General features: G+C 37.0%; 1 protein-coding gene and 1 pseudogene across 4 annotated transcripts in view; both read left to right on the forward strand.

Moving 5' to 3' along the window:
• The window catches only part of FCHSD2 (FCH and double SH3 domains 2), a 167,974-nt gene that overhangs the window by 119,203 nt on the left and 23,669 nt on the right, over nt 1–25,102 (forward strand). For 3 of the 4 annotated variants that reach the window (XM_016208483.2, XM_087821670.1, XM_016208484.2), the window contains 4 exons: nt 9,516–9,638; nt 15,938–16,033; nt 20,677–20,793; nt 23,178–23,282. In XM_016208483.2, the coding sequence (XP_016063969.1) occupies nt 9,516–9,638; nt 15,938–16,033; nt 20,677–20,793; nt 23,178–23,282 (441 nt within the window). Of the gene's footprint in view, nt 1–9,515; nt 9,639–15,937; nt 16,034–17,298; nt 17,371–20,676; nt 20,794–23,177; nt 23,283–25,102 lie in introns of all 4 variants that reach the window. The other variant, XM_087821671.1, reaches the window with a different exon arrangement.
• LOC107533689 (large ribosomal subunit protein eL32 pseudogene) lies at nt 18,922–19,467 on the forward strand (annotated as a pseudogene).

Raw genomic sequence — 25,102 nt, forward strand, 5'->3', positions numbered from 1 at the left:
TAAAGTCCTCCCTAAAATTTCAGTGTAAGGAACTTTCATGTTGCCAACATCAGGGATATTACTTCCTGAACTAAAACTAAGGCTTTACATTCTTCATACTAAATACTTTCTAGTACTTCAATACTTTAATGTAAAAACTGCACACAAAAGATGCTTTTTAAATAAAAACAAAAAATTTAACTTATTAAATAATGTGACTTTAGCAAAGTTAAACTGCTTTATAGTTCAGCTTTTTTGTTGATTTTTTTTGATGATGAGTTGTAGGTATGATCACAGAATCAGTTGACATTGCGAATAAGCAGAACCTTGTTTCTAATGTATGCTTAGGTAATGGTAACTAAAACCATTTCCCTATTTTCAAGGCAAAAAATAGTTTTATTCTTTTTGTTCTCCTTTGATATTTCTCCCTTTAGTTATTTCACTCTTCGTTTTAAAATGTTAACTGCATGATACTCAATCACATTTCCACTTTAAGTGTTAGAGATAGTTTAGCAAATAAAAATAAGTAACTGCAAAAAATAACTAAATAACACAGCCAAAAGATGAATATGGGGAAATTCTAGGTCTAAATTGGAGTGCCCCAAATGCTCCCAAAATAGGACTGTTTGCAGCAGTCCTATTTGCTGTCTGATATGTATGTTTTTATGGTTTATATATCTAAAGATTCTCCCAGAAACCCTTACGGTTCCTCCATCAGCCTTTTGGCCTTTGAGTTCTGCTTCCGGCCATGCAACTGTGCCCATATTACTACTACCTATTGGTCATCAGGACCACAACTGAGAAAGAGCCTCTCTTTGCTATTGGAGTCGTACAGGTGGTGAGCAGAAATCTGCTCTTTAACTAAGCAGCAGGCACACCCTTCAAAACAGTACTGTGGTAGAATGAAACACTGGGACAGTGATGAAGCTTTACCTTGAGTAATCTAGGACCCTCTTTTTCATGGGCAAAAATTACTATGGGCTCTTAGATTATTTGATTAAAATGTTATTTAAATATGCACAAACAAGACTAGGTAAAAACTTACACTTAAATGTTTTATACAAGTATGAAACCAAAACAATTTTTTAAATACAAACCTATAAAATCAATAAAATTCATATTGACAATATGAATTAAATATGATAGTTGATAATGATTAGTGAATCCTAAATTGCTGCTTGAAATGTGAATTATGGTATTGTCTCGATGCTGTTTAGAGTTCTCAGTGACCATACTAACATATACTTACAACTTTTTTCTCTCGCCACCCTTTTTGCTTTGTTAGTATAGCATTCACTGATGTCATTTGGTCTCCAGGCGTTGCAACTATGTCATTTGCATTTTAAGTTTAAGATCTATTATCAGCCCTAGCTGGTTTTGTTCAATGGTTACAGCATCAGCCTGCAGACTGAGGGGCCATAGGTTCGATTCCAGCCAAGGGCACATACCTCAGTTGCAGGCTCGGTCCCAGCCCCGATCAGGGCTTCCTCTTTTGACTCTATCAAATCAGGAATTTAAAGATCAGGAAGGTTCAGAGTTTTCCCAGAGTGAAATTGCTAGTGAGTGGTAGAACTGGTATTTGCATGCAGGAGTAGATGGTTCCAGGCTTTCTATTGAACCATGTGCTTTAGGGTTGTAACCTAAATATCAAGGTGGTTTTAACACACTCACAACCAGATGATACATGCTAGTAAATAACTCTAGAAGACAGTGCAGACTGTATAGAAAAGCAGTATTGTGTTTTCCTTTCCTGGCTTTGTAATTCACAGACAGAAACTTTCTTGTTTCCTCTTGCTTAGAACCTGAAGTAACGCAGTCCTTTTAAAATAAAACAAAGTATAAAATTAGGTGATGTGTTTTAATTTTACTTTATATCGGTTGATAAATTAAGCCATGTGTTAAGATATTTACAGTGATGCAGATGTAGTCTAGTACTTGCTTTGATCTCTTTGAATTTCTAAAAATCTACTTTCTCTTTGCATGGGGTCTTCTCAGAAAGATAAACAAATGCAGGCAGGCAATCATTGTTTTCTCCATCCACAAGGGAGGACTGTAGAATTTCATGATTTGGGTTTAAGATAGTTCATATTTATCATCTTAATATTTATATCCTTGACGCTTACAAAAGACTATTTTAGAATGCCCATTGCTCTCAGAGAAAGAAGAGTTTGCATTTCCAGGCTGCTTTAAGGAAATTCAAGAGATTTTGACATAAGCGTGATGGCAAAATCCATGCCCTTCCAGGGCCTGAATAAGGAGGCCACTGTTTAAAGTTCTCCCTTAAGGGGAAGTTGCATCAAATACATAGAAAGATGACACATTTTCTTCTTCCTAACTCCTAATTCATTATAATTTTTCTCTTCAGAGAAGTTCCAAGGAATTTACACTTTTCTGTAAAATAAATGTTTAGTTTGCGGAACATCCTAGAATTACAAGTTTCTGAATTGGTCTTTAGGATATCCCAATTCTATTATTATTATTATTATTATTATTATTATTATTATTATTATTATTATTATTATTATTATTTTACTATTTTGAGTATTTACTATTGAGTTTGGGTTCCAACCTCAACTTATTTTAGAGATCAAGTTGATCAAATGAGTAAAGAAGACAGAGGTGATATATATAAGGCAGTGTGTGGTTTATAGGTCCCAGAAAAGAATGTGGCGGATTAAAAACACTGCTAGACCTTTAAAGCATATTGCTGCTCAAAGGCCCCATGGTTTCTGAGTTTAGATATTACAGACTTTTTCCCCTAGCAATTTGTATCAAATAATAATTTTTTTAAGTGACTGTTTTAATGGACATTTGGATGAGTTACCTATCAAATTTTTCATGGAGGAGACCACCAAGGAGCTCATATAGACAGATCTGCTCATATTTGTATAAACCTTGAAAGAAAATTATTTTCCTGACATTTCTGAGGATATATGCGAATTCTAGTGTATCGTTGATTATAAAATTTATGGCTTTTCACACAGATTTCTATAGGAATTGAAGTCTGTGCACATCCGCTCACTTGAAATTGAATAAACAAGTATACTTAGGGCACATTCTTGTGCTCATACAAATGCTGGACAGGGCTCAGGTGCATCTTCACCACGTATATCCTTGTCAAACTGTTATAGTTGTGACACTTTCATCATTTATTGTAAGCTTTAAGTACTTTTTACCTTACTTTAAATTTATAAGAAATACATGTAGCTTTTGGATTGTGTTTCAGCTTTGAAATAAAAATTGTCTACTTTAAGCATTTAGATTTGTTCAATTGAAGAGAACCAGTAATAGTAAGGTAAGCTACTGGATTATTATTCATGACAGTTAATTAGCTATAAGAAATAATGTAGATAGTAGGGCTCATATAAGCTACAATTATCATCTAAAACTTTTACTAAGGAATCTCTTAATTACAAATAAGAAAGACTTAACTCTAAGTAGCTTGAGCAAAATGGGAATTTGTTGGGTCAGGTAAACAAATCACAGAAAGGACAAGGTAGTACTTGTTCAGAAACCACCCAATCCTAAAATGCTCACTGTCCCTCACCTCTGCCCCATTCCACTCGGCCAAAATTCTTATCACTGCTTTTCTTTGTAAGTTGGTTTAAGTCTCTCCTACTTCAGATAGATTTTCTCTACTCGGTGGAAAGAACAGCCATTTGGAGGGAAGAATAAGCCATTTTGGACTCATCTTTCATCTGCCATCCCAGGGATGGCCAAATTTAGGTCAAGTGCCCACCTCTGCCCAGGAACAGTGTTCTGTCTTGCATACCAGCATGGCCCCCAAGTTCACCCTTGTGGTCAAGAGAGCGGGATCTGTTGCTAGAAGGAGAAAGTGTGCAGAGTCACATATGTTTTATGTCTTGGGATTCCACATAAAAAGATGTCACTGCTAAAAATATTCTAAACTTCTGCATTGGACAGTTTTGTGAGAATAGCTTTTTCTCTAGCTTGTATAAAACTTGACCAATGTTACATAACACCAGTAGGCTTACTTTTCAGTCATGGGAGTCAAGTGTGAGCTTATTCATTTTTTTTAAAACATGAATTCTGGTTGGCATATTATTTGTTAAACAGAGCAGATATTCATAAGCAAAACCAGTATGCACACCCTATACTCAACACAGAAGACACAACGGTAAACAGATGGGCATGATCCCTCCCTTCATGGAACTTAACAAACCAAAGCAGAGACAGGCATCACCAGTGCAGGATTATATGCTGTGATTATGAGTTATATAGCAAAAAGACAAGAGGGATGTCCAGAACAGATAATGGCTGAGTGAAGATCTTAAGGATAAGAGTTAGCTAAACCAAAAAGGAGAAGGTAGAGAGTAGTCGAGAAAGAGGAAAAGCCTGTGTGAAAACTCCGAGGTCAAAAGTAATGTTGGAGGAACTAAAAGATGTGCACTGTAGAGAAAGTGTAATGGGGGGGGGGGGGCGACAATAAGTGAAGAAGCTGAAGAGCTAAGCCAAGTCTAGATCATGACACCATGAATTTTTTTTTTACTTTATCTTAAATGTAATAGGTAGCCAATGAACATTGTTGAGCGGTCAAGTAAAATACGCACTTTAGAAGCATCTTCTAGCCACGATAAAGAAATGGTTGGCAAGAGGGAGAGCTGGATACAGGGAACAGGACCTGGCTGTAACAATCCAGATGAGACAGGATGGCAGGAAGGTAGTCACTGTGGAGATTAGGAGGAAGGGTTGGGTTTGATCAGTATTTAAGAAATAGAATCAGGATTTAGTAATTAACTGGGTGATGTCGGCGGAAAGGCAGAGGGGAAAGTAAACCTTTAGTTCCTAGGGTCTGACATAGGCAGGTGAGTGGACAGTGGCATTGCACACTGAGCTAGGAGCACATACAAAAAGCAGATGGAGAAGAGAGTGGTTCAGTCTAAGAGGAAGTTTAATATGTAGGTGAGAAAGTCAGAGGAGGGAAATAGTGTCTGGTCAAAATCTAAGTCAGTCTGAATAATTACATATTTTTTCACCAGAGTAAAGCTGACCCAATTAAGATAAAATGAATTTTCTAATTCCCTTCAGTGCTCCCCTCTTGTACAGTTGGGGGCCTGTTTTTGTAGTTTCCATTTTTCTCAGTTCAGTTCAGTTCAGATCATTTATTGCAGGTTTCTCTGATAAGGTTAGGGATAAAGGGAAGAAGCGAGTGCTCCCTACTCTCAAGGAACTAATAGTCTGTTGGGGAAATCAGACATATATAAATGGTTTCAATATGCAATTTAGAAACGTCCTCCTAGCTGCAGTATAGAAATGGGTCAGCAGGAGGGACAACAGATCTCTGTGGTAATCCAGATGACACAGGTACTAAGTACTGTGATAGACAGTGATAAATACTCTGTGATAATATGGTGGAGGAGTTTGTAAAAAGCATTTTCAAGCTGTCTTCTTTGATTCCCAGTATTTCATTCTATTTTAGGGGACTTCTTTTCTAATTATTGGCTTTTTAGTCAAAGTTCATATAAATATTTATGCAACCTGCCTTCTAATCAACAAACCATGTTGAGATAATACTACCCAGAATTGCTTTGAACTTCATCTCTAGGCACCACAACTGGTTCAAACAATTGCATTTCACTTGAGGCAGGGGGCTGGAGCCAATCATAGGGTAATCATGTACTTCCTGCGCTTTCATCCAGCAGGTTCTTGTTTTCATACCTCCTGCTTTAACTAGTGTGCTGTGCACACTAGCAATAATCTGCATAGACCAGAAGGCCTTTAGCTATCTTACTCTTACCCACCAGAAAAATTGTCACATGTTCAGGTTAATGCATCCTGCAACCCTGCAAATGTGATCATTAAAATTCAGGGAATTCAGTGTGCTGAATAGGATAAAAGGAACATTTTAAGATTAATCTGACTGTTGAAGAGTCTTCCCCACCTCCCACCTAATGAAGTTTCATTAAGCCTTACTTGGGTTGCTGAAGCCAAGAGAAGCCTTTACTGGTACATGGTGACTAATGGTACCTTTTCTCTTAACTGAAATGTGTTAGATGTAGCTTGCCTGTTGAGGTAACTAATTCATGGCATATTTGTTGCTATATTAAGCTCTAGCATAAAGCATTCATTTATTCTATAAATATTTTTGAGTATCTGCTATCTGCCAGGCACTGCGCCTGAGTAAGATTCGATCCATAACTTGCAATACTACACATTCATTATACAGAAGGTTGAATCACTAGGAGGAACTGGCTGAGTCAGTTTTGCAAAGCATTTGGAACATGGTAAGCCTTTAGTAAATGTCAGTTGCCTGTGTTAGCCTTCATTATTACTGCTTGAGTGGGAGAGAAGAGGCAGAAAGACATTCTAGGTCAAGAGTAACTTAACTGGAAACATGAAAGTGAATGTCATTGTCCCAAATGGCTCAGTGTGACTGGTATGTAGAGTACAGTGCAGACAACAGTGGTGAGAGATGGTGCTAATGTGGTAATTTGGGACTAGATTTTAAAGGACCTTAGATACCAAATAAAGAATTTTGACTTTTCCAAATGTTCAGTGGGAGCTGTTGGGGGGGAAAAATTGGTAGTGTCACTTTTTTTTTTTTTTTCCTACTCTGGTGTTCAGATTTTCTTTTTACTTTTTTATGGAAAATTTTCAACATACACTGTAGTAAAAAGAGTTGTATAATGACTCCCATGATCTCATTACCCAGCTTTAACAATTACCAATATGTGGCCAGTCCAGTACAGATTTTTAAGCAAGGCAGAAAGGGAGATGAACATTGTGCCACTTTCACTACCTTATTAGTCTTCACAATATCCTGTGATAAAACGAGTGAAATGGTGAAATAAGTGGAAGTTCTAGGATTCTAACCCACATCCAACTTACTTCAGAACTCAAGTTCTTTCCCTTTCTGCGTCATGCTTCCTCTATAATTCTGAAGTAGAGCATGTTGAAAATAGCGGCGGATCTGCCTACCTGCTCAGAATAGTAGATTTCTCTGCCTCCAGCCTCTTTGCTTCTGCATGGTCACAAGGATCTAGGTCTATACAAACTCTCAACTTAATCAGCTAAAATGACTGTGTAGTCCAGTGGCTCTCAAATTATGGTCTCAAGACCAGCAGCAAGTTGTTAGAAAATACAGATTATCAGGTGACACCCCCACCTACTAAATCAGAAACTCTAGAGCTGGGAGTTCATAATGCCGTATATTGCCATTTGCTGACTTTAAATAAAATACTCCAGTGATTTCCTGCAAACACAAGTTTATGACCATCTCCCATGAGCATTTCTAAGGCAAAAACTTCATACCAGAAGAAGTTATACGTTCCTTTTTTAGCAAATTCATGAAAGGCATGTCCTAAGGCAAGAATTTTTATTCAGACTTAATACCAGGAGTCTCTCTGGGGCTATTACATAACTACGCTGAAAGGAATCTTAAGGAATTCGCGCTGCCGATATTTAAAGTGCATGATGGTGCCATCTAGTGGTGTAAGCACCATAGAACACGCGTGCAGCTTTAACTCAAGGCTCTGGGGACAGAATTTGTATATTTTTTAAAAATCAGCTTTATAATAAAAGTTTAATGGAATAGCCAGACACGACGATAAAGAATTTCTTTACTATAAAACCTCCATTGTGACACCAAGACACAAGTAACAAAATTGATAATGGCTAAGTTAGACGTCATCAAAATAAAAAACCTTTGCGTATTAAATACACTGTTGAGAAAGTGAAACGATGGCTCACCAGATGGGAGAATATATTAGAAAATCATGTGCCTGATAAGATACATGTATCCAAATGTACAAATAGCATTCAAATATATAAAGAACTCTTACAATTCATCAACAAAAAGACCAAACAACTCAATTAACAAAAGAGAAAAGGACTTGAATAGACGTTTTTCTAAAGATGATATACCAATGGCAAAGAAACACATGAAAAAATGGTCAATGTTATTAGTTATTAGTGAAATGTGGGTTAAAACCATAGTGAGACACCACTAGGATGGTGTAATTTTTAAAAACAAAATAACAAGTGTTAATGAGGATGTGGAGGAATTGGAACTTTCATACATTGCTAGTGAGGATGTAAAGTGCCAACGGCCATGGTAGAAAACAGTTCGGCAATTCCTGACGTAGAATTACCATAGGACCCAGCAATTTCGCTACTATATACGCAGAAAAAATTGGAAACAGGTGTCCAAACAAAAACATGTACACAAATTATCATATCAGCATTATCTATGATAGCCCAAAGTGGAAACAACCCAAATGTCCACCCACTAGTGAATGAAGAAATAAAATACGGTGTCTCCAGACAGTGGAATATTACTCAGCCATAAAAAGAGTTACTAATACATTGATGAACCTTGAAAACATTATGCTAAGTCACAGAGGCAGGCATAAAAGGCCACATATTATATGATTCCATTTATATGAAATGTCCAGAATAGTCAAATCTGTACAGATAGAAAGTAGATTAGTGGTTGCCAGAGGTTAGGGGAAAGGGGGGAAGAGAGAATGGGGGTGACCACTTAATGGGTATGGGATTTCTTTTAGGGTGATGCAGATGTCTCGAAGTTAGATAGTAGTGGTGCTTGGACAATATTGTGAATGCACTAAAATCCACTGAATTTAGTTATTTAAAATAGTTTAAATGGTGACTTTTGTGGTATGTGGATTTTACCTCAGTTTTTAAGAAAACTTTCATTGATTGGCAAGACTCTAGAACCTTTTTTGATTATTGATATATTTTTCTGTAGTTGTTGCTAGTATGTATGTATTCTATTTGTTCCTTTTTTTTTTTTTTACCTAAAATTATTTGATACATACTTTTCCATCTATACAGTTTCCACAGTTTTTATTTTGCTGGCTGTATATATTTTAGTCATTATATACATCATAGCTTAATCATTTCTCACATATTTGGTGGTTTTCTCTCCTTTTTTTTCTCTTCAGTTTTAAAGAGTCCTGTTCTATGCTTAAACAAATAAAAGTGTTTAAAACTCTTCATAGACATTACACTGATGTTTCTTTCCCAAAACTGAAATTGAGCCACTTTTCCTTTTTTTTTTTACTATTTCAATTACGTTTTTTCTCTGACTGCTCTGTAGTAAGAATATGCTAATTTATAATCCTACCAATAATGGACGAGGGAAAATGGAGGAGATTAATGTTTATTGAGTGTCTATTCCAGGCACCGTGCCTAGAGGCTTTTGTACCCATTATTTCATTTAGCTTCCACACCTATTCCACTAAAGTGACAACAGAATTGACACAGCCAATAGCAGAGAAGCAAAGGTCAGAACCCAAGCATTTTGTCTCCAAGTTTTGTCTTTCCACAGCTTTACCAATATTAGATTTTGCCTTTCTTAGTTTCTACTTATTAGAGAGATTCAACATTTTCCCAAATGATTATTTACTGTTTATATTTACTCTTACATAATAATCTGTATCTTTTGTTAATTTACTGTTAATAGGTTTTTAAACTGAACTTACCTTGTAGACAGGAGGCGTTATGTGTCAAAGCTTTATCATAATTTTTTGGTTTTGCTTTTTCATCTTTTACAGGCTCTTGATGGAAATGTGTATGATCATCTGAAGGATTATTTAATAGCTTTCAGCCGGACTGAGCTAGAAGCATGTCAAGCTGTGCAGAACACATTCCAGTTTTTATTAGAAACCTCCGGCAAGGTAACTTACCTTTAGTGCAGTATGTGATGTCCATTTTAAAATCGAAAAGATTTTTAAATACAAACTAAATGAAGAGACCAATGATATTAGAAGAATGCTTTAAAGACAGATTTCCTGGAAACAGTATTGCTTCTAACAAAGTTGGAGGGTATCAAGTTCTCTTTGAAGAGTTGACACAAAGGTGGAAAGGGGTAGAGATGATCCGGTCTGGCTCAAAACATCAGTCTATTGCCATGTACATTGCTTTTGAGGAGAATGGTTTAAAGAGTTTTATCTTCCACTCAAATTTTGAATGCATTCAACACATTCATATGGGGAAACAAGGTCATGTGTCAGTGCAAAGAATAATAAAAGGGCACTAAGGGGGAAATAGCATTTTATAATCAATAAAGGAATGAATACTATAATATCCTATTTTTTAAAAAAACAAGACCTTACCTCTAAATGCTGTCATTCTTTTTTAAATTTTTATTTTATTTTAGTGATTTTTAGAGAGGAAAAGAGAGAGACAGACAGACAGACTTTGATGGGAGGCAAAAACAGCAAGCCCTGGCCAGTGTGGCTAAGTTGGCTAGAGCCTTATCTGGTACACTGGAAGTTGGAGGATTCAATTTTCAGTCAGGGAATATACCCCGGTTTCGGGTTCAATCCTTGGTTGCGGCACGTTCGAGAGGCAGCCGATCGATGTTTCTCTCTCACATCCATGTTTCTCTCTCTCTCTCTCTCTCTCTTTCTCAAATCATTTTAAAAATATATAAAATTTGTAGAGAGAGAAACATCGATTGGCCACCTTCCACACACACCTCAACTGGGGATTGAACCTGGGTATGTGTGCCCTGCCCAGGAATCGAACCTGCCACCTCTGGGTGTACAGGACAAGCTCCAACCAACTGAGCCACTCCATCCAGGGCACTGTCATTCTTTGATAATAATCTTTTCCTTCAAAAGTATTGAGATTCACTAACTTAGCTGACATGTCACATGTCACATTATGTACAGATTAAAATTTCTTGCAGTAGAGAAACTGTCCTTTGGAAGATAAATTGTTCCTGTGACTAGTACTTGTTTCTTTCTGATAAATTAAGTAGTACATAGTCAATGTTTCCTAACTGAGTGCATGCATTTGTCAAAATATATTCATTTTATAACTGTTGTTTTAAAAGAAACAGTTCAGCCATGACTGGGTTGCTCCATTGGTTAGAGCATCACCTGATAGCCATATCCATTTGGGTCTCTGGTCAGGGCACATACAAGAATCGACCAATTGCCTGGCCGGATGTTGCTCAGCGGTTGAGCATCGACCTAGGATCTAGGCGATTGGGGTTCGATTCCCGGTCAGGGCACATGCCCGGGTCGCGGGCTAGGCTAGGCAGCCAATCAATGACTTTCTCATCATTGATGTTTCTCTCTCTCTCTCCCTCTCTTTTCCTCTCTCTGAAATCAATAAAGATATATCTTTTTTTTAAAAAAGAATCGACCAATTAATGCATAAATTGGTGGAACAACAGATCAGAGTTTCTCTCCCTTCCTCTCTCTCAAATCAATAATTTTTTTTAATTTAAATAAAAATAAAAGAGCCAGTTCAATTCTATTTTTTGACAAGGAGGGTGGGAACTGGCTCATACCATAAGAAATTGTTTGGAAAAAATCGGAATTTATCTCATGGGATAATGTCCAAAGATAGGAAGAAAAGGAGCACAGACTCTTCTTCCTGAATGCTTCCTTTTATATTTATTCTTGTTTTCCGTGTACCATCGCTTCAATTCTATTTCAAGAAAAACATTTAAAATGTTAAGTTGATGTGGAACTATAAAGATTGCTAGTCTGTTGCTTTGAAATCCTGTCCTATTTCTATTTTCCTATATTCTCCCCCACCCCCAGGGTCCAATAAAAGATATAAAAGGGCTGATATATAGAAAGAAGAATGGATGGATAGATGATGATAGATAGATAGATGATAGATAGATAGATAGATAGATAGATAGATAGATAGATAGATAGATAGATAGATAGATAGATAGATAGATAGTTATGTGGAAGTTGGCATTATCTTGCTTATTTTATAAAGAGGAAAACAGACTCAGGGAGTTTATATGGCTTGCCTGAGGTCACACACTCACACATAGTATTTTCCATGCTCTACTACTATACTATTTCCTTTCTTTAGCTTATATTATTTACATAGAAAGTGAATTAAAAATGTATAAACTGATTTGGGCACATAAAGAGAGAAGCTTTTATTTTCCTCTGCGTTCACTCATATGAGTATCTTGTTCCCCAGGGATAAGGAATGAATGAGATGCGCTTCTGTTTAGATTGAGAGCAGTAGTAATAAAAACTTCGTAAGAATGATGTAGCTAGGGGGTATGCCCTTTTGTTCCAAGTACCAGAAAAGCTCACATCTACCAAAGCTTTATTCCATGTACTTTTCTGTTATGAAGAGCTATTTATGCTGCTCTTGTTATACTGCTGAAAGCCACCCAGTGATAACCCAAGAAGAGTTTTAAACGTCCTTAGGTTTTTATTCTACATCATTATTACTTTGTCTTTTGGAGAGAAAATCCATTTTTCCCACACATCTAAATTGTAATTATACATATTCAGAAGATATTTTGGGGTTATTGATAGTGACACACTATAAATGTTATGGCACTCTCTATTTTTCATCCCCTGAAGGGAAACAGCTAGCCCTAGGAGCTTTTGTTTAATTTTAATTATTTATGAAGCTTGCTTTTCTCCTTAATATTTTATGAAATGCTTTGTATATATAACTGAAGCAGATGCTGTCATAGATATTTTCTCTAGAATAGTAACCTCTAAAGATAGTTCTGCTGGCCTTTCTAGTTTGTTTATGTGTGATCGCTTTCTGTCTGCTTAAGGAAACTCCTTCAGGAAACCAATTGATAATGTAGCTCTTTTAACAATTCAGAAAGTAACAGTGTCATTCTATATTTCTTTGAAAATTAAATTGTCTAGTATTGCCATTCTTAATACCTTGAAGACTAACCAAAAAAGTAAAGCTAATCAAAGGAAGGGGGAAAACTACACGATCATTTCAAAAGACACAGGAAAAGCATTTGACAAAATGCAATACTCTTTTATAATAAAAACACTCAGCAAGTTAGGAATAGAAGGGAACTTCCTTAACATGTAAAGGACATTTAGGAAAAACTTACAGCTAATATCATACTCATTGGTGAAAGCTTTCCCCGCTAATACCAGGAACAAGACAAGGGATGCCCACTTTTACTATTGCTACTCACCATTGTTCTGGAGGTCTTTGAGCACTTAGGCAAGAAGAAATAGAAGGCATCCAGATTGAAAAGGAAGAAGGAAAATTATCTGTGTTTGTAGGTGACATGATTTATATAGAAAATCTTGTAGAATCCACACAAAAAAGTATTAGAACTAATAACCGAATTCAGCAAAAGTAGCAAGTACAGGATCAAAACACAGAAATCAGTTGTGCTTCTATTCTCCATTAATAAATGAACCAAAAGAAAATTAAGAAAACAATTCTAACTATAGTAACATCTGGAAAATAAAATACCTAAAAAAAATTTAACCCAGAGCATGAAAGACTAGAACATTGAAAACTACAAAATATTGCTAAAATCAAAGAAGACCAAAATAAGTAGAAATAATAAATGTTTATGGATTAGAAGATTTTTATATCACTCATATTGTAATATTCCCTAAAGCAGTCTACAGAGTCAATAATGCAATCCCTGTCAAAATTCCAATGGCCTTTTTTTTCTTTTCCAGAATTTCAAAACTCACTGCACAGTTATGGTAATCAGGATAGTGTGGTACTGGCATAAGGAAAGATATATAGACCAATGAAATTGAATTGAGATTCCAGAAATAAACCAAAACATTTATGGCCAATTGATTTTTGGCAAGGTTGCCAAGGCCATTTGGTGAAGAAAGACTAGCCTTTTCATCAAAAGTTGCTGGGACAACAGGATAGAAAGCAAGGAAACTATCAAAAACTACTAAATTGTATAAAGAGGACACAGGATGAGATCTTGCTAGCCAAAGATGGGATAGTTGCAGCCTCAATTATGATACCTGCAGTGGATTAAAACACATTGAAAAAAATTTTAATGTCTTTATTGATTTCAGAGACAGGAAGAGAGAGAGAAGAGAGAAGAAAGAGAGAGGGAGAGAGAGAAGAGAGAGGGGAGGGGGAGAGAGAGAGAGAGAGAGAGAGAGAAGAGAAACATCAATGATGAGAGAGTCATTGACTGGCTGCCTGCTGCACGACCCCGACTGGGGGATCGAGCCCACAACCCAGGCATGTGCCCTGACCAGGAATCGATCCCCGATCTGGATCCTAGGTCAATGCTCAACTACTGAGCCACGCTGGCCAGGCCATGAAATATTTTTATTTTTTTTATCCTCACTCGAGGATATTTTTTCCATTGCTTTTCAGAGAGAGTGGAAAGGAGAGAGGGAGAAAGAAACATCGATGTGAGAGAGACACATTGGTTGGTTGCCTCCCACATGCACCCCAACCAGGGCTGGGGATTGAGCCCCTGAGGTATGTGCCCTTGGCTGGAATCGAACCCAGGACTCTTCAGTCCGCAGGCCGACACTAACCACTGAGCCAAACTGGCTAGGGCCCATTGAATATTTTTAAATCTTAAACTTTATAATTGTAATTTATTAAAGCTTAATTGGTCATTCATTGGAGGTTGCTAGGGGAGAAACTCAATCTGAGAACTAGATAATAAAGGGAAAGAGTTAAGCATTTATCCTGCCTTATACAAACTGTACCTCAAGGTAACTAAATAATTGGCTTGTATAGTTTCCCTTAAGCTACTCTAGCTTAAACTGGAATCCAGGAAAAGAACAAAACACATTACCCTTTGAGAATATGTTTATTCAGCCAGCCTTCCCTGACCAAATTCTCCCAACCACTCCTCACTGCACCCCACCGCTTCAGTCTGGATTAACGATCATCTTTTGTTTTCTCCTAGTACCCTCTACATACTTCCATAGTGTATTTTAATTGTGTAACCTGTTTGGGTGTCCTAGTTTCCAGATTTTATATTCCTTGAAGATACGAACTTTGGTTATTTATCTTTATTCTTTTACATACACCCCCTCACCCCCACATTTAACATCGGGCCTGGTAAGCTCTCAATAAGTGGTTATTGAATGGGGGGCAGGGGAGCAACAGAGAAACAACTGGGATTTTACTGGTAAACAAAGTGCAAAAATACACCTCCACTTTCTATGTCTCCTCAGTGAACCCTTGTCCCAGGACTACTAAGGTATAGCTGCAGAGCTGCTTTAAGCTGATTTTGTCTTCCTCTGGCAGAGGCACTAATGAGCCGTAATATACTGCCAATGAGATGAGCAGAGTAAGCGGTGTGGCAAAACGGGTTTCTGCACAGCCAAATGTTGCTGATTTCCGTTCTTTCCCAGAGCAAATAGTGCAATAAATTCTTTTCAGGTTGCTATCTCTCTGTGCTATTTCTTTTGCTATTTCCTGTGTATCAGAACTCCCCTGCTATATAAATTCCCTTCTAGTCTGGCTCCTTGGTGTGCTTTAAAATGGTAATTATACTGTAACCTCTTAGAAAAGGTGGCAAGAAGTACGGTAAAAACACTATTTTGTGCTGTGGATGAGGTTACCCATAGCAATGGATGGCAATCTCCATAAAACAGACTGTAAGAGACCTACAACTGAGTGAAGGAAATGAAGGGACTAAGAAGCACAAATCAGTAGTTGTAAAGTCGTCAGGGAAGTAAGTTAGGCGTAGGAAATACAGTCAGTAACACTGCAATAACTATGTATGGGGCCAGTACTGGAAATATTGATGGGGACACTATGTAAAGTCTAACCACTAAGCTGTACATCTGAAACCAATACAAAATAATATTGAGAAAAAAGACCCAGAAAACTTTAGAACTGGGAGAGACTTAAGAGACTAATATCCTCCCCTATTCACATGTGCACAAAAACACACACACATTAAGAAGAACAGCTTTTTGGATAATAGCTATCTTCTTGTTGTCTTAAAATATTGTATATTGTCTAGTATCAATATCTGGACGAGTTTCTAAAGTAGTACTTTCCAAATTTAGATTCTTGAGAAAATAGGACATGTGAGTAACTACGGTTATCTAAAATGAAAAAAAAGTGTAATTATCATTTCTTTCTGACCGTGTAGTGTTGGATGATTTCTCGTTTTTGGAAAGCCCAGCAGAATAAATCTTAAACTTTAAAATGTAATTACTAGTCATTTTAACCTTATTAAATACTTAAATGTATTTTCTTTTCTCTGTAGGTGGTACGGGATTATAATCTTCAGCTGTTTTTACAAGAAAATGCTGTTTTTCACAAACCCCAGCCCTTCCAGTTCCAGCCTTGTGACAGTGATACTGTAAGGGAATTCCAGGTTTTCATTTCATTAGTTTTTAAGCTGTATTCATGCTCTAATAACTGTTATCCTTGAAATAGACAGACAGAAAAAAGCTGAGTATGTCATTAATTTTATAACAAACTGAGGATGCAGAGAAACTATGACATTTCTTCTTTGTAAAACGTGACTAACACACCTAGGATCTTTATGCTAACAACTTTCAACTAAATTGGGTTAAATTATAAGACGAGTTACTGCTGAATACTGAACTAAGAAGAAAAACTATTCAATAAAGGGGTGTTTTTTTCCATTCAAATATAAATTATACTTTCTATCCATGAAATTCCTTGCATATATACCCTTTCAAAGAAACCAGTGGTTAAATTTTGACCAGGATATAATTAATAAATAGAATAATGAATATATGCAATATTTTATTGGTTTTGTACAAAAGTATAGGCCCTTTATAATGTCTTTCAGATTTCTTAGAATGTTAAAGTATTAACACAGATTCCAAATTGCCAATTTTTAAAAAGCAAACATTAATCATCCATTTTTATTCTTGAGTTTACTCTATGAAAAATGCCATTTTTAAATTTTTAACAAACCACAAAAGCTAATTTGATAACCAAAAAATAATAATAATAACTTCTACAAGATGAGAAATCCCCTGTCCAGCATATATCTATGTGCCCGCATTTCTAGCACATGATCTCAATGTAGGCAGGCCATGACGGGAGTCAGATTACATTGGTAAGTTCTGTTGGTAAACCTAGAATCAAAACCAGGGGAATTTATGATATCAGAGTTTAATGGTATCATTGCTAGAGATATCTTCATTACTTTTCTTACTAAAATTTAAGTTGCCCTATTAGTGGCTATATAAAGAAATATAGGGGAAAAGGCATCTTTCTTTAGATTATAGCCATTGCCGTTTATAGTAGGGTGCGGTGTTTAAATAAATCAGCTTTTGCTTAATGATTCTGTGACATTGTTCTATAATTTGACTTCTTTGAAGCCTGGGAGGGATGAAGCAGAGCATTAGAAGATACAGAGTATGGACAGGTTTGCCAAGCTTTACTTAAAATTGTGACTAATTTGAGATTATTTTATCTTTGCCCATTTTCCTCAGAAAATCAGAATAATAATGACACTCATCTCACTTGTCCTAACTGCAACCCTAAGTCCTTTTTTGACACTGCACTAAATGTTCTTAGCTGTGTCCCTATTTGCCTTAAAATTCTAACTATGCTGTTTTCTGTCCTTGTGCAATCTTTACTGGGCAGAGTTTAAAAGCCGCCCAACTGGTGGATATTGAGCTTTCCCCTGTCAGTACTCTGAGAATGACCATAGCTGAGGTATATGCGGGTGTCAAGGGTGGGAGCGACGGGATGTGTGGGTTTGCATGTTAATGAAGGGTGGGACCTGCTGTTGGGAGGAAAGTTACATATATGTGTATAAAGGACCACTGAATGCTTAAGATGGGGCGTTCCATTTTCCCCTATAAATTGGGGATTTTCTTTCCTGTTTATAGGGAAAAGGTTGAGCTTCTCATTTTTCATCTTGTTTGAAGCACCCTAGTTTTCCTCAACAGGAGTGCTGAAAAGAACCTTAGAGCTGATGTTTGCTTTATTACAAGGGAAACTGAAACCTAGAAAGGAAAAGAGACTTGTCCAGAGCCATACAGTGAATTAGTGGCACATTACTGTCCTGACTGGAATTTTAATGTTCTTTCTGCATGCTGCTCTGTTTTCTGAGAAGAAGAAATGGGGAGCAATTAATTTTTTCATAATGGAAAAAGATAAATGCCCATATTTTTATAAAAATCATCCCAGATTGTCAGCCATTGAAAAAGTACTTAGAATAATCATTTTTTTAAAATACTTTTGTGTGTACTTCTTGTTTTGTTGTAAATTAAGTATTCTTACTGCCCACAAAGAATAAAATCCCAAATAATTATTTTTACTCAGTTTGGACTGTTAATGTTCTTCTCTGTGAGCATGGAGCTGTTGTTTACTTGCTTTCTGGTTTCCTCGTGGAGCTGGTAGCACTAAGCCTGCCTGGAGTGCAGAGTACCAGTCAGTGCTCATTAACTCACACTTCCTGCCGGGTGACTGTAGGACATGCAGGAAGGACTAACCGCTCTATTCTGTTATTTCTGTTGTATTTCTGAAATTGCTGTTGTTCCTATCCTATTTTGAAGCACATTTCAACTTAACAGACACTGAGCCTATGGACTATTGCCTGTCTGCAACATGACACATTTTAGACCTATTTTAGACCTATTTACCTGTTCCTAAAACTTTGTTCAGTAATAAAATTAAATTTCTCCATCAGTTGCCTCCTTTCTCATCTACTCTACTCCCTACAAGTTCATTATCTTTAAGATCTTTCAGTATACCTTCGATCTTTTTTATTCATTTTTTGTGTAATCAAGAACCTAGGTATTATTTGGATTTTTAAATTTTATGTTTAAAATAATTTTCAGTTGGGTCTTTAACATTAACAAACCATTTTGGATACTTAATATATGTAGTAGATACTATAAGAGGACATTTGAGATAGACTTCATTTCATCCTAATAACCTCCATGAGACAGGTGACATTTTCACCAATTTTCAGGTGTAACTAAGCTTCAGATTAGTTAATATACCCAAGATCATACAGCTAGTATATGGCATAGAGAGGATTAAAACTCAGTCTAACTGGCTTAAAAACCTATACATGGGCTCTTCAGAATACCCGTTACTACCTGTGTACATCAGATTCCTCTGGCTAATGTAGATTGCGTTTGTATCAGCATCCAAGGTTTAACATTTTAAACCCTGAACTTCTGAGGACAGATAGAAATTTAAATTCCTAGCTCATTTAGCAAAGCAAAATATAATAATATTGGTTTCCAGATTCCTAGTGGCTAAAGAATGATTCAGAATATTAAGTGTAGCTTTTCTCGGCGCTGCCTACGGAGGTGGCAACCATCTCCTATCCGGCACCATGGCTGCCCTCAGACCCCCCGTGAAACCCAAGATTGTCAAAAAGAGGACCAAGAAGTTCATCCGGCACCAGTCAGACCGATATGTCAAAATTAAGCGTAACTGGCGGAAACCCAGAGGCATTGACAATAGGGTGCGCAGAAGATTCAAGGGCCAGATCTTGATGCCCAACATTGGTTATGGGAGCAACAAGAAAACAAAGCACATGCTGCCCAGTGGCTTTTGGAAGTTTCTGGTCCACAATGTCAAGGAGCTTGAAGTGCTGCTGATGTGCAACAAATCTTACTATGCTGAGATTGCTCACAACGTCTCAAAAAACCTCAAAGCCATTGTGGAAAGAGCAGCCCAGCTGGCCATCGGAGTCACCAATCCCAATGCCAGACTGCGCAGCGAAGAAAATGAATAGACAGATTGTGTACACATTGTATTTGTGTTAATAAAACTATAAAATTCTAAAAAAAAAAAGAATATTAAGTGTAATTGTAAAGTTGATTAGATTTGGATTTTGATTCTTTTGCTCTTTCAATTCCATTTTTTATGTAATCTAACTTTAGATTATATAGATATTAACTGAAATGCCTGCACAGAGTAAAAGTTTTTCATCCTTGCCTACAATCTCAACAAAAATATTAAATTTTTGATCAAATTTATCAAATTCTACTTACCCTACCAATGTTGAGCTATGTGACCTTGCAAAAGCCAGTTTTCTAAGATCTTCCTACTCTAAAATATTGCTTCTTTTTGTATTGAAATTCTCTTTAGATAATTCATAGTTAAGAAATTTTTTCCTAATTATTTTAGTAAAGATTTTTTTTCATGAATCCTTAAGAGTTTAGAGAAAGTTAAAAGAGTTTAGTGGTTCAGAGTTCTGAGTTTGTAATCGGATTTGTGTAATAAGAGTTGTAACATTTAATATCTGATAGACCCTGGAAATTTTACTTAATCTCTCTGAGCTTTGGTTTATGACCCATCTCATAAGGTTATTATAAAAATAGTATGTGAAATACTTTCCACAGTGCCTTGAACAGTAGGGGTTAACTATTACTATTATTTATTTAGATTTTGCAGTTTGTTCTTTGTGAAATACAATCCCAGCATTTTAGGACTAGGAGAAACCCTTGGGGATCATTTGATCTAGCACCGCTATCTTCCATATGACGTGAAAGTCTAGAGGAAGGGTAAAAGCTAGTTTGAGGTTTGGTGGTAAGTTAGTGATGGACCTGAAACTAAATCAAACCCAATACTTCCGGGGGGGGGAGAGAGCTTGAATTGCTGTTATTGTTTCTTTTCACTCTATCCAGTGAACCTTTCTTTAATCCCACTGAACTATTGAATTGTTTCCATTTCTACCTATGCAGCTATTTTAGTGCCGTAGTAGGCTGGCATGAATCCTTTTTCTTTCTTTGCTTAGCTAGCTTTCTTCACACTCCAAATGGATCAATCCACCGTATTAGAGATGAAGCTTTAATGTTCAGCGATGTAAGACAAAAACCTATGGTTATTTATGGTTTCAGACTGTCCTCTTTGTCTTCTGTTAATGTCCCATAGTAATGGAGTACCTCTCATGTTTTGAGTGCTGATTAAGTGAAGGCCCTCCGATCTACCTACAAAATGGTTTTGATTTCAGTAAGAATAACAGCACTTTTCTCTCTGTTCTCTCTTGTGTTGTAGAGCCGACAATTAGAATCAGAAACTGGGACCACAGAGGAGCACAGTCTAAACAAGGAGGCTCGGAAATGGGCCACACGTGTGGCACGTGAGCACAAAAACATTGTTCACCAGCAACGGGCAAGTATAATAGAGTTTTAGGCTCCATTTAGCTTAAGCCAAATATCTAACCAATTTAAAGAGTTGAGTTTTATTAATGTGAAGAATATCCTATATTTCTTTTATAATTTCTCAGAACTCAGTTACTGCTCTCAGCTATCTAGTTAGCTCGGAAACTCCTTGAAGGCCTCTAGCAGCAACACAGTAACTCATCTGTTCACCACAAAATTGCCTAAGAAAGGCTAGTGATAATGTATTATAGTCTCTTAGGCGATGGAAGAGGCATAAACCTGTTGAATTTGGCTTTCCATCCCCAAGACACATTTCTTGAAGACACAATTATAGATTCCATGAAAATGTATCTTTAAGACTAAACTAAATAGATGTTGCGATATTGGTGTCAGAATAGACTTATAGGTGAATGGAACAAAATAGTCTGGAAATGGGCACACACGTATACGGTCAATTAATTTTTAACAAAAGTGCAACAAACTCGTAAAAATGCTAAATAAATTTTAATAGAAATGAATCTAGCTGTGTTTTAAGCACATGACTAATTAGGGTGTAAGGACGATTCAGCATTAGATAATTTAGCAATGTAATAAACTACACTTATAGAATAAAGATGAACAATTCTGTGATAATTTTCTTAGTTGTCCAAGAAAAGCATGTGATAAAATTTAGTATCCCTTAGTCGGTAAAAAATAAAATAAAATTCCTAGCCAGCTGAATGAAACCTTTTTCACCCTGACGAGGATATATTGAAATTTACAGTAAACATTATACTCAGTGGTTATATTTGTTTTCTATAGCTGCCATAACAAATTACCACAAACTTAGTGACTTAAAACAATATAAATTTATTATCTCACAGTTCTGGAGGTCAGAAGTTTTAGTGGGCTTAGCTGGTTTTTCAGCTCTGGCTCTAACAAGGCCAAAGTCAAGATATCAGCCAAGCTGGCTTCTGGGGGAGAATTTGCTTCCAAACTCATGCAGTTTGTTGTCAAAATCTAGTTCCTTATAACTGTAAGACTGAGTTCCATGTTTCCTCCCTGGCTATTAGCTGGGGGATACACTTAGCTACTAAAGGGCAATCTCTCTGGTCCTTGGGCGTGGGCTTCTATATCTCAGAGTTTGGAATCTCGCTGACTTCCCTTTTGGCTCATCTCACTTCACCCAGAGAAAGTTCTCTGCTTGTAAGGGGTCATGTGATTAGATTGGGCTCACTCAGATAATTCAGGATAATCTCCCTATTTTAAGGCCTAGAACTCTAATATATCTGCAAATTATCTTACATATGCAGTTCCAGGGATTAGGATGTAGACATCTTTGGAGGCCTTTCTGCCTGCTACAGTGATAATATAAGAAAACAGTACCCGTCATCACCACTACTTTTCAGTGTCATAAGATAATTTAGTCAGTTTATTAATGAGTGAAGAATAAGGTGTTTAGCCCGGCCGCCATTCCCCATCAGGACACATGCCTGGGTTGTGGGCTGAAACCCCAGTAGGGGGCGTGCAGGAGGCAGCCGATCAATGACTCTCTCATCATTGATGTTTCTATCTCTCTCTCTCCCTCTTCCTCTCTCTGAAATCAATAAAGATATATATATATTTTTTTTAAATGTACAATTTCCACTTACGTGTTTTATCTTAAATAAATATTCCCATATGTATTCAAGAAGTCATTGACTAGGTTGTTTGTACAGTACTATTTATAATAATGAGAAATTTGCAAACTCAACTAGCAGTAGATCAAGAGTAAATAAAGCATGGTACAGTTAAATTATTGAATCTATGGATTAATTAGAGTAGGAAGTCAGTCTATTTTTAAAAACATAAAAAGGTTTCTTAAACACATTGAGAGGATAGATGTCATTTAATTATTTTTTTAAACAAACTGCAAGTATGTAGGAAACACATAAGAAATGGTTTGAAAAAAATACATGTAAATTGATGGGACAGTGGTTATCTTGGGGAGTCAGATACATGGTGGGGTGTGCAGGTATAACAGAGTTTTTGCCATTTTTTGTTAGTTGTTGTGCAACAATACTTCATATTTTTGTAGTTTTTAAAAATTAAAGGTATGCATATCAAAATGTGCAGTCCAGATAAGGTTTATAGATTGTACCAATGTAAATTTCCTGGTTTTTATATTGTACTGTACTTCTGCACATTGTTGCCATTTGGGGAAGCTGAAGGAAGGGACTCTGTTTTACTTTTGCAGCTTCTTTGGGGTCTGTAATTATTTCAGGTTGTTGTTTTTTTAATTAACAAATAAAAACTGAAAAAAATTAAAGGTTAAAAAATTAATCATTGCCATTCCTTACTAAAGTCTTTTAAATTATCTAAATACTCTAATCACTTAAGAAAAATCAATCATTTTCTTTCTGTTTTCTTTAATAGGTTCTAGATGATCTGGAATGTCATGGAGCTGCAGTATCAGAACAAAGCCGAGCAGAGCTGGAACAGAAAATAGATGAAGCTAGAGAAAATATTCGTAAAGCAGAGGTGAGGTGTGGTAGCTCATTTTGGCATTTTGCCCAGCTCCATCAGTGTCTCAGCTATGATGTGTACCTTTAGAATTCAGTTTCTAAACACTGATTATTTTGAAAATGATTCACCATCTTCATCTGTATCAAGAGTATTATTTTGATAACTGCTTCATACGAGGTGGTACACACAACAAAAAGGCACTAAACCCGCTAAGAAGAGTTTACAGTCATGAAACACTAAATAAAAAAAGAAGTCACAATGAAGATACTAATTTTAAAGTTTCACAAGGCACGTAATAAATCAATCAGATTAATGGTATAGAAATTTATATATATGCCATAACCGGTTTGGCTCAGTGGTTAGAGCCTCAGCCCATGGACTGAAGGGTCCCAGGTTTGATTCCGGCCAAGGGCACGTACCTTGGTTGCAGGCTCAATCCCCAGCCCCAGTCGGCGCTCGAGCAGGAGGTAACCAACCGATGTGTCTCTCTGACATCAATGTTTCTCTCTCTCTCTCCCTCTCTCTCCCCCCATCTCCCCCCCACTCTCTCTGAAAAGCAATGGGAAAAATATCCTGGAGTGAGGATTAAAGAGAAATTTATATATATAAGTTCAGAGCCCAGAAAAGTCACTCTTATATGGAAGGTTCTCTGGAATCTTGGATCTAGAGGCATAAGCTGAAGGAGAAGACGTGGTTAAACAGACAAGACCAAAAAAAAATGTTACATCAGCCCTGGCCAGTGTGTCTCAGTTGGAGCATTATCCCATACACTGAAAGGTTGCGGGTTTGATTCCAGGTCTGGGTACATACCCAGGTTATGGGTTCAGTCCCTGGTTGGGGCATGTACATGAGGCAACCAGTTGATGCTTCTCACATTAATATTTCACCTTTTCTCTCCCCTCCTCTTTCTCCCCCTTCCTTCCTAAAATCAATAAACATATCCTCGAGTGAGGAAAAAGAAAAGTTGCAACAGTAAATTTTAATTTGGGGTTGTGAGGGTTGTCATAGGACCCTTTGAGTGTTGTATGAAAGTGTAAAACCTTCTCTCCCACCAAAAATAAAGGAACATTTTATGTACAGTGTCCAGAAGTTCATGTACCCTAGGCTAATATTCCCTGAACTGAAGGGGGAGAGGTTAAGATAGAAAGAAAGAAGTCACTTGAAAAGGAGGAAGACATAGGATATAGTTTGGCAGTTAGATCTGATTGGAATGGAGGATTTTTGTAAGGAAATTTGGTAGACAGTAAATAAATTAATTGTGGTTAGGACCAGTTCATGGAGGACCTGTGCACACTTGGGCCTAGTTATCTACCCAGTGCGCCATGGAAGGGATGTGGAAGTAGACATTTTAAAAAGACCAAGGCTGGCCAGCGTGGCTCAGCAGTTGAGCACTGACCTATGATCCAGGAGATGGGGTTCCATTCCCGGTCAGGGCACATGCCCGGGTTGCAGGCTCGGTCCCCAGCAGGGTGTGTGCAGGAGGCAGCCAATCAATGACTCTCTCATCATTAATGTTTCTATCTCTTGCTCTCCCTCTCCCTTACACTCTCTGAAATCAATAAAGACATATTTAAAATAAAAAAAATAAAGACTGAGTCTGGCCCGGCTATCTTGGCTCAGCAGTTGAGCATCAACCCATGAACCCAGAGGTCACAGTTCAATTCCCAGTCAGGGCACATGCCCAGGCTGCAGGCTTGATTCACCGTAGGGAGCGTGCAGGAGGCAGCCGATAGATGACTCTCTCTCATCGTTAATATTCCTGTCTCTCTCTCCTTTCCTCTCTCTGCAATCAATAAAAAAAATATTAAAAAAAAAAAAAAAGGCTGAGTCTGTCC

Source organism: Miniopterus natalensis, chromosome 11 (assembly GCF_054644295.1).
Source record: "Miniopterus natalensis isolate mMinNat1 chromosome 11, mMinNat1.hap1, whole genome shotgun sequence".
Classification (NCBI taxonomy): domain Eukaryota; kingdom Metazoa; phylum Chordata; class Mammalia; order Chiroptera; family Miniopteridae; genus Miniopterus; species Miniopterus natalensis.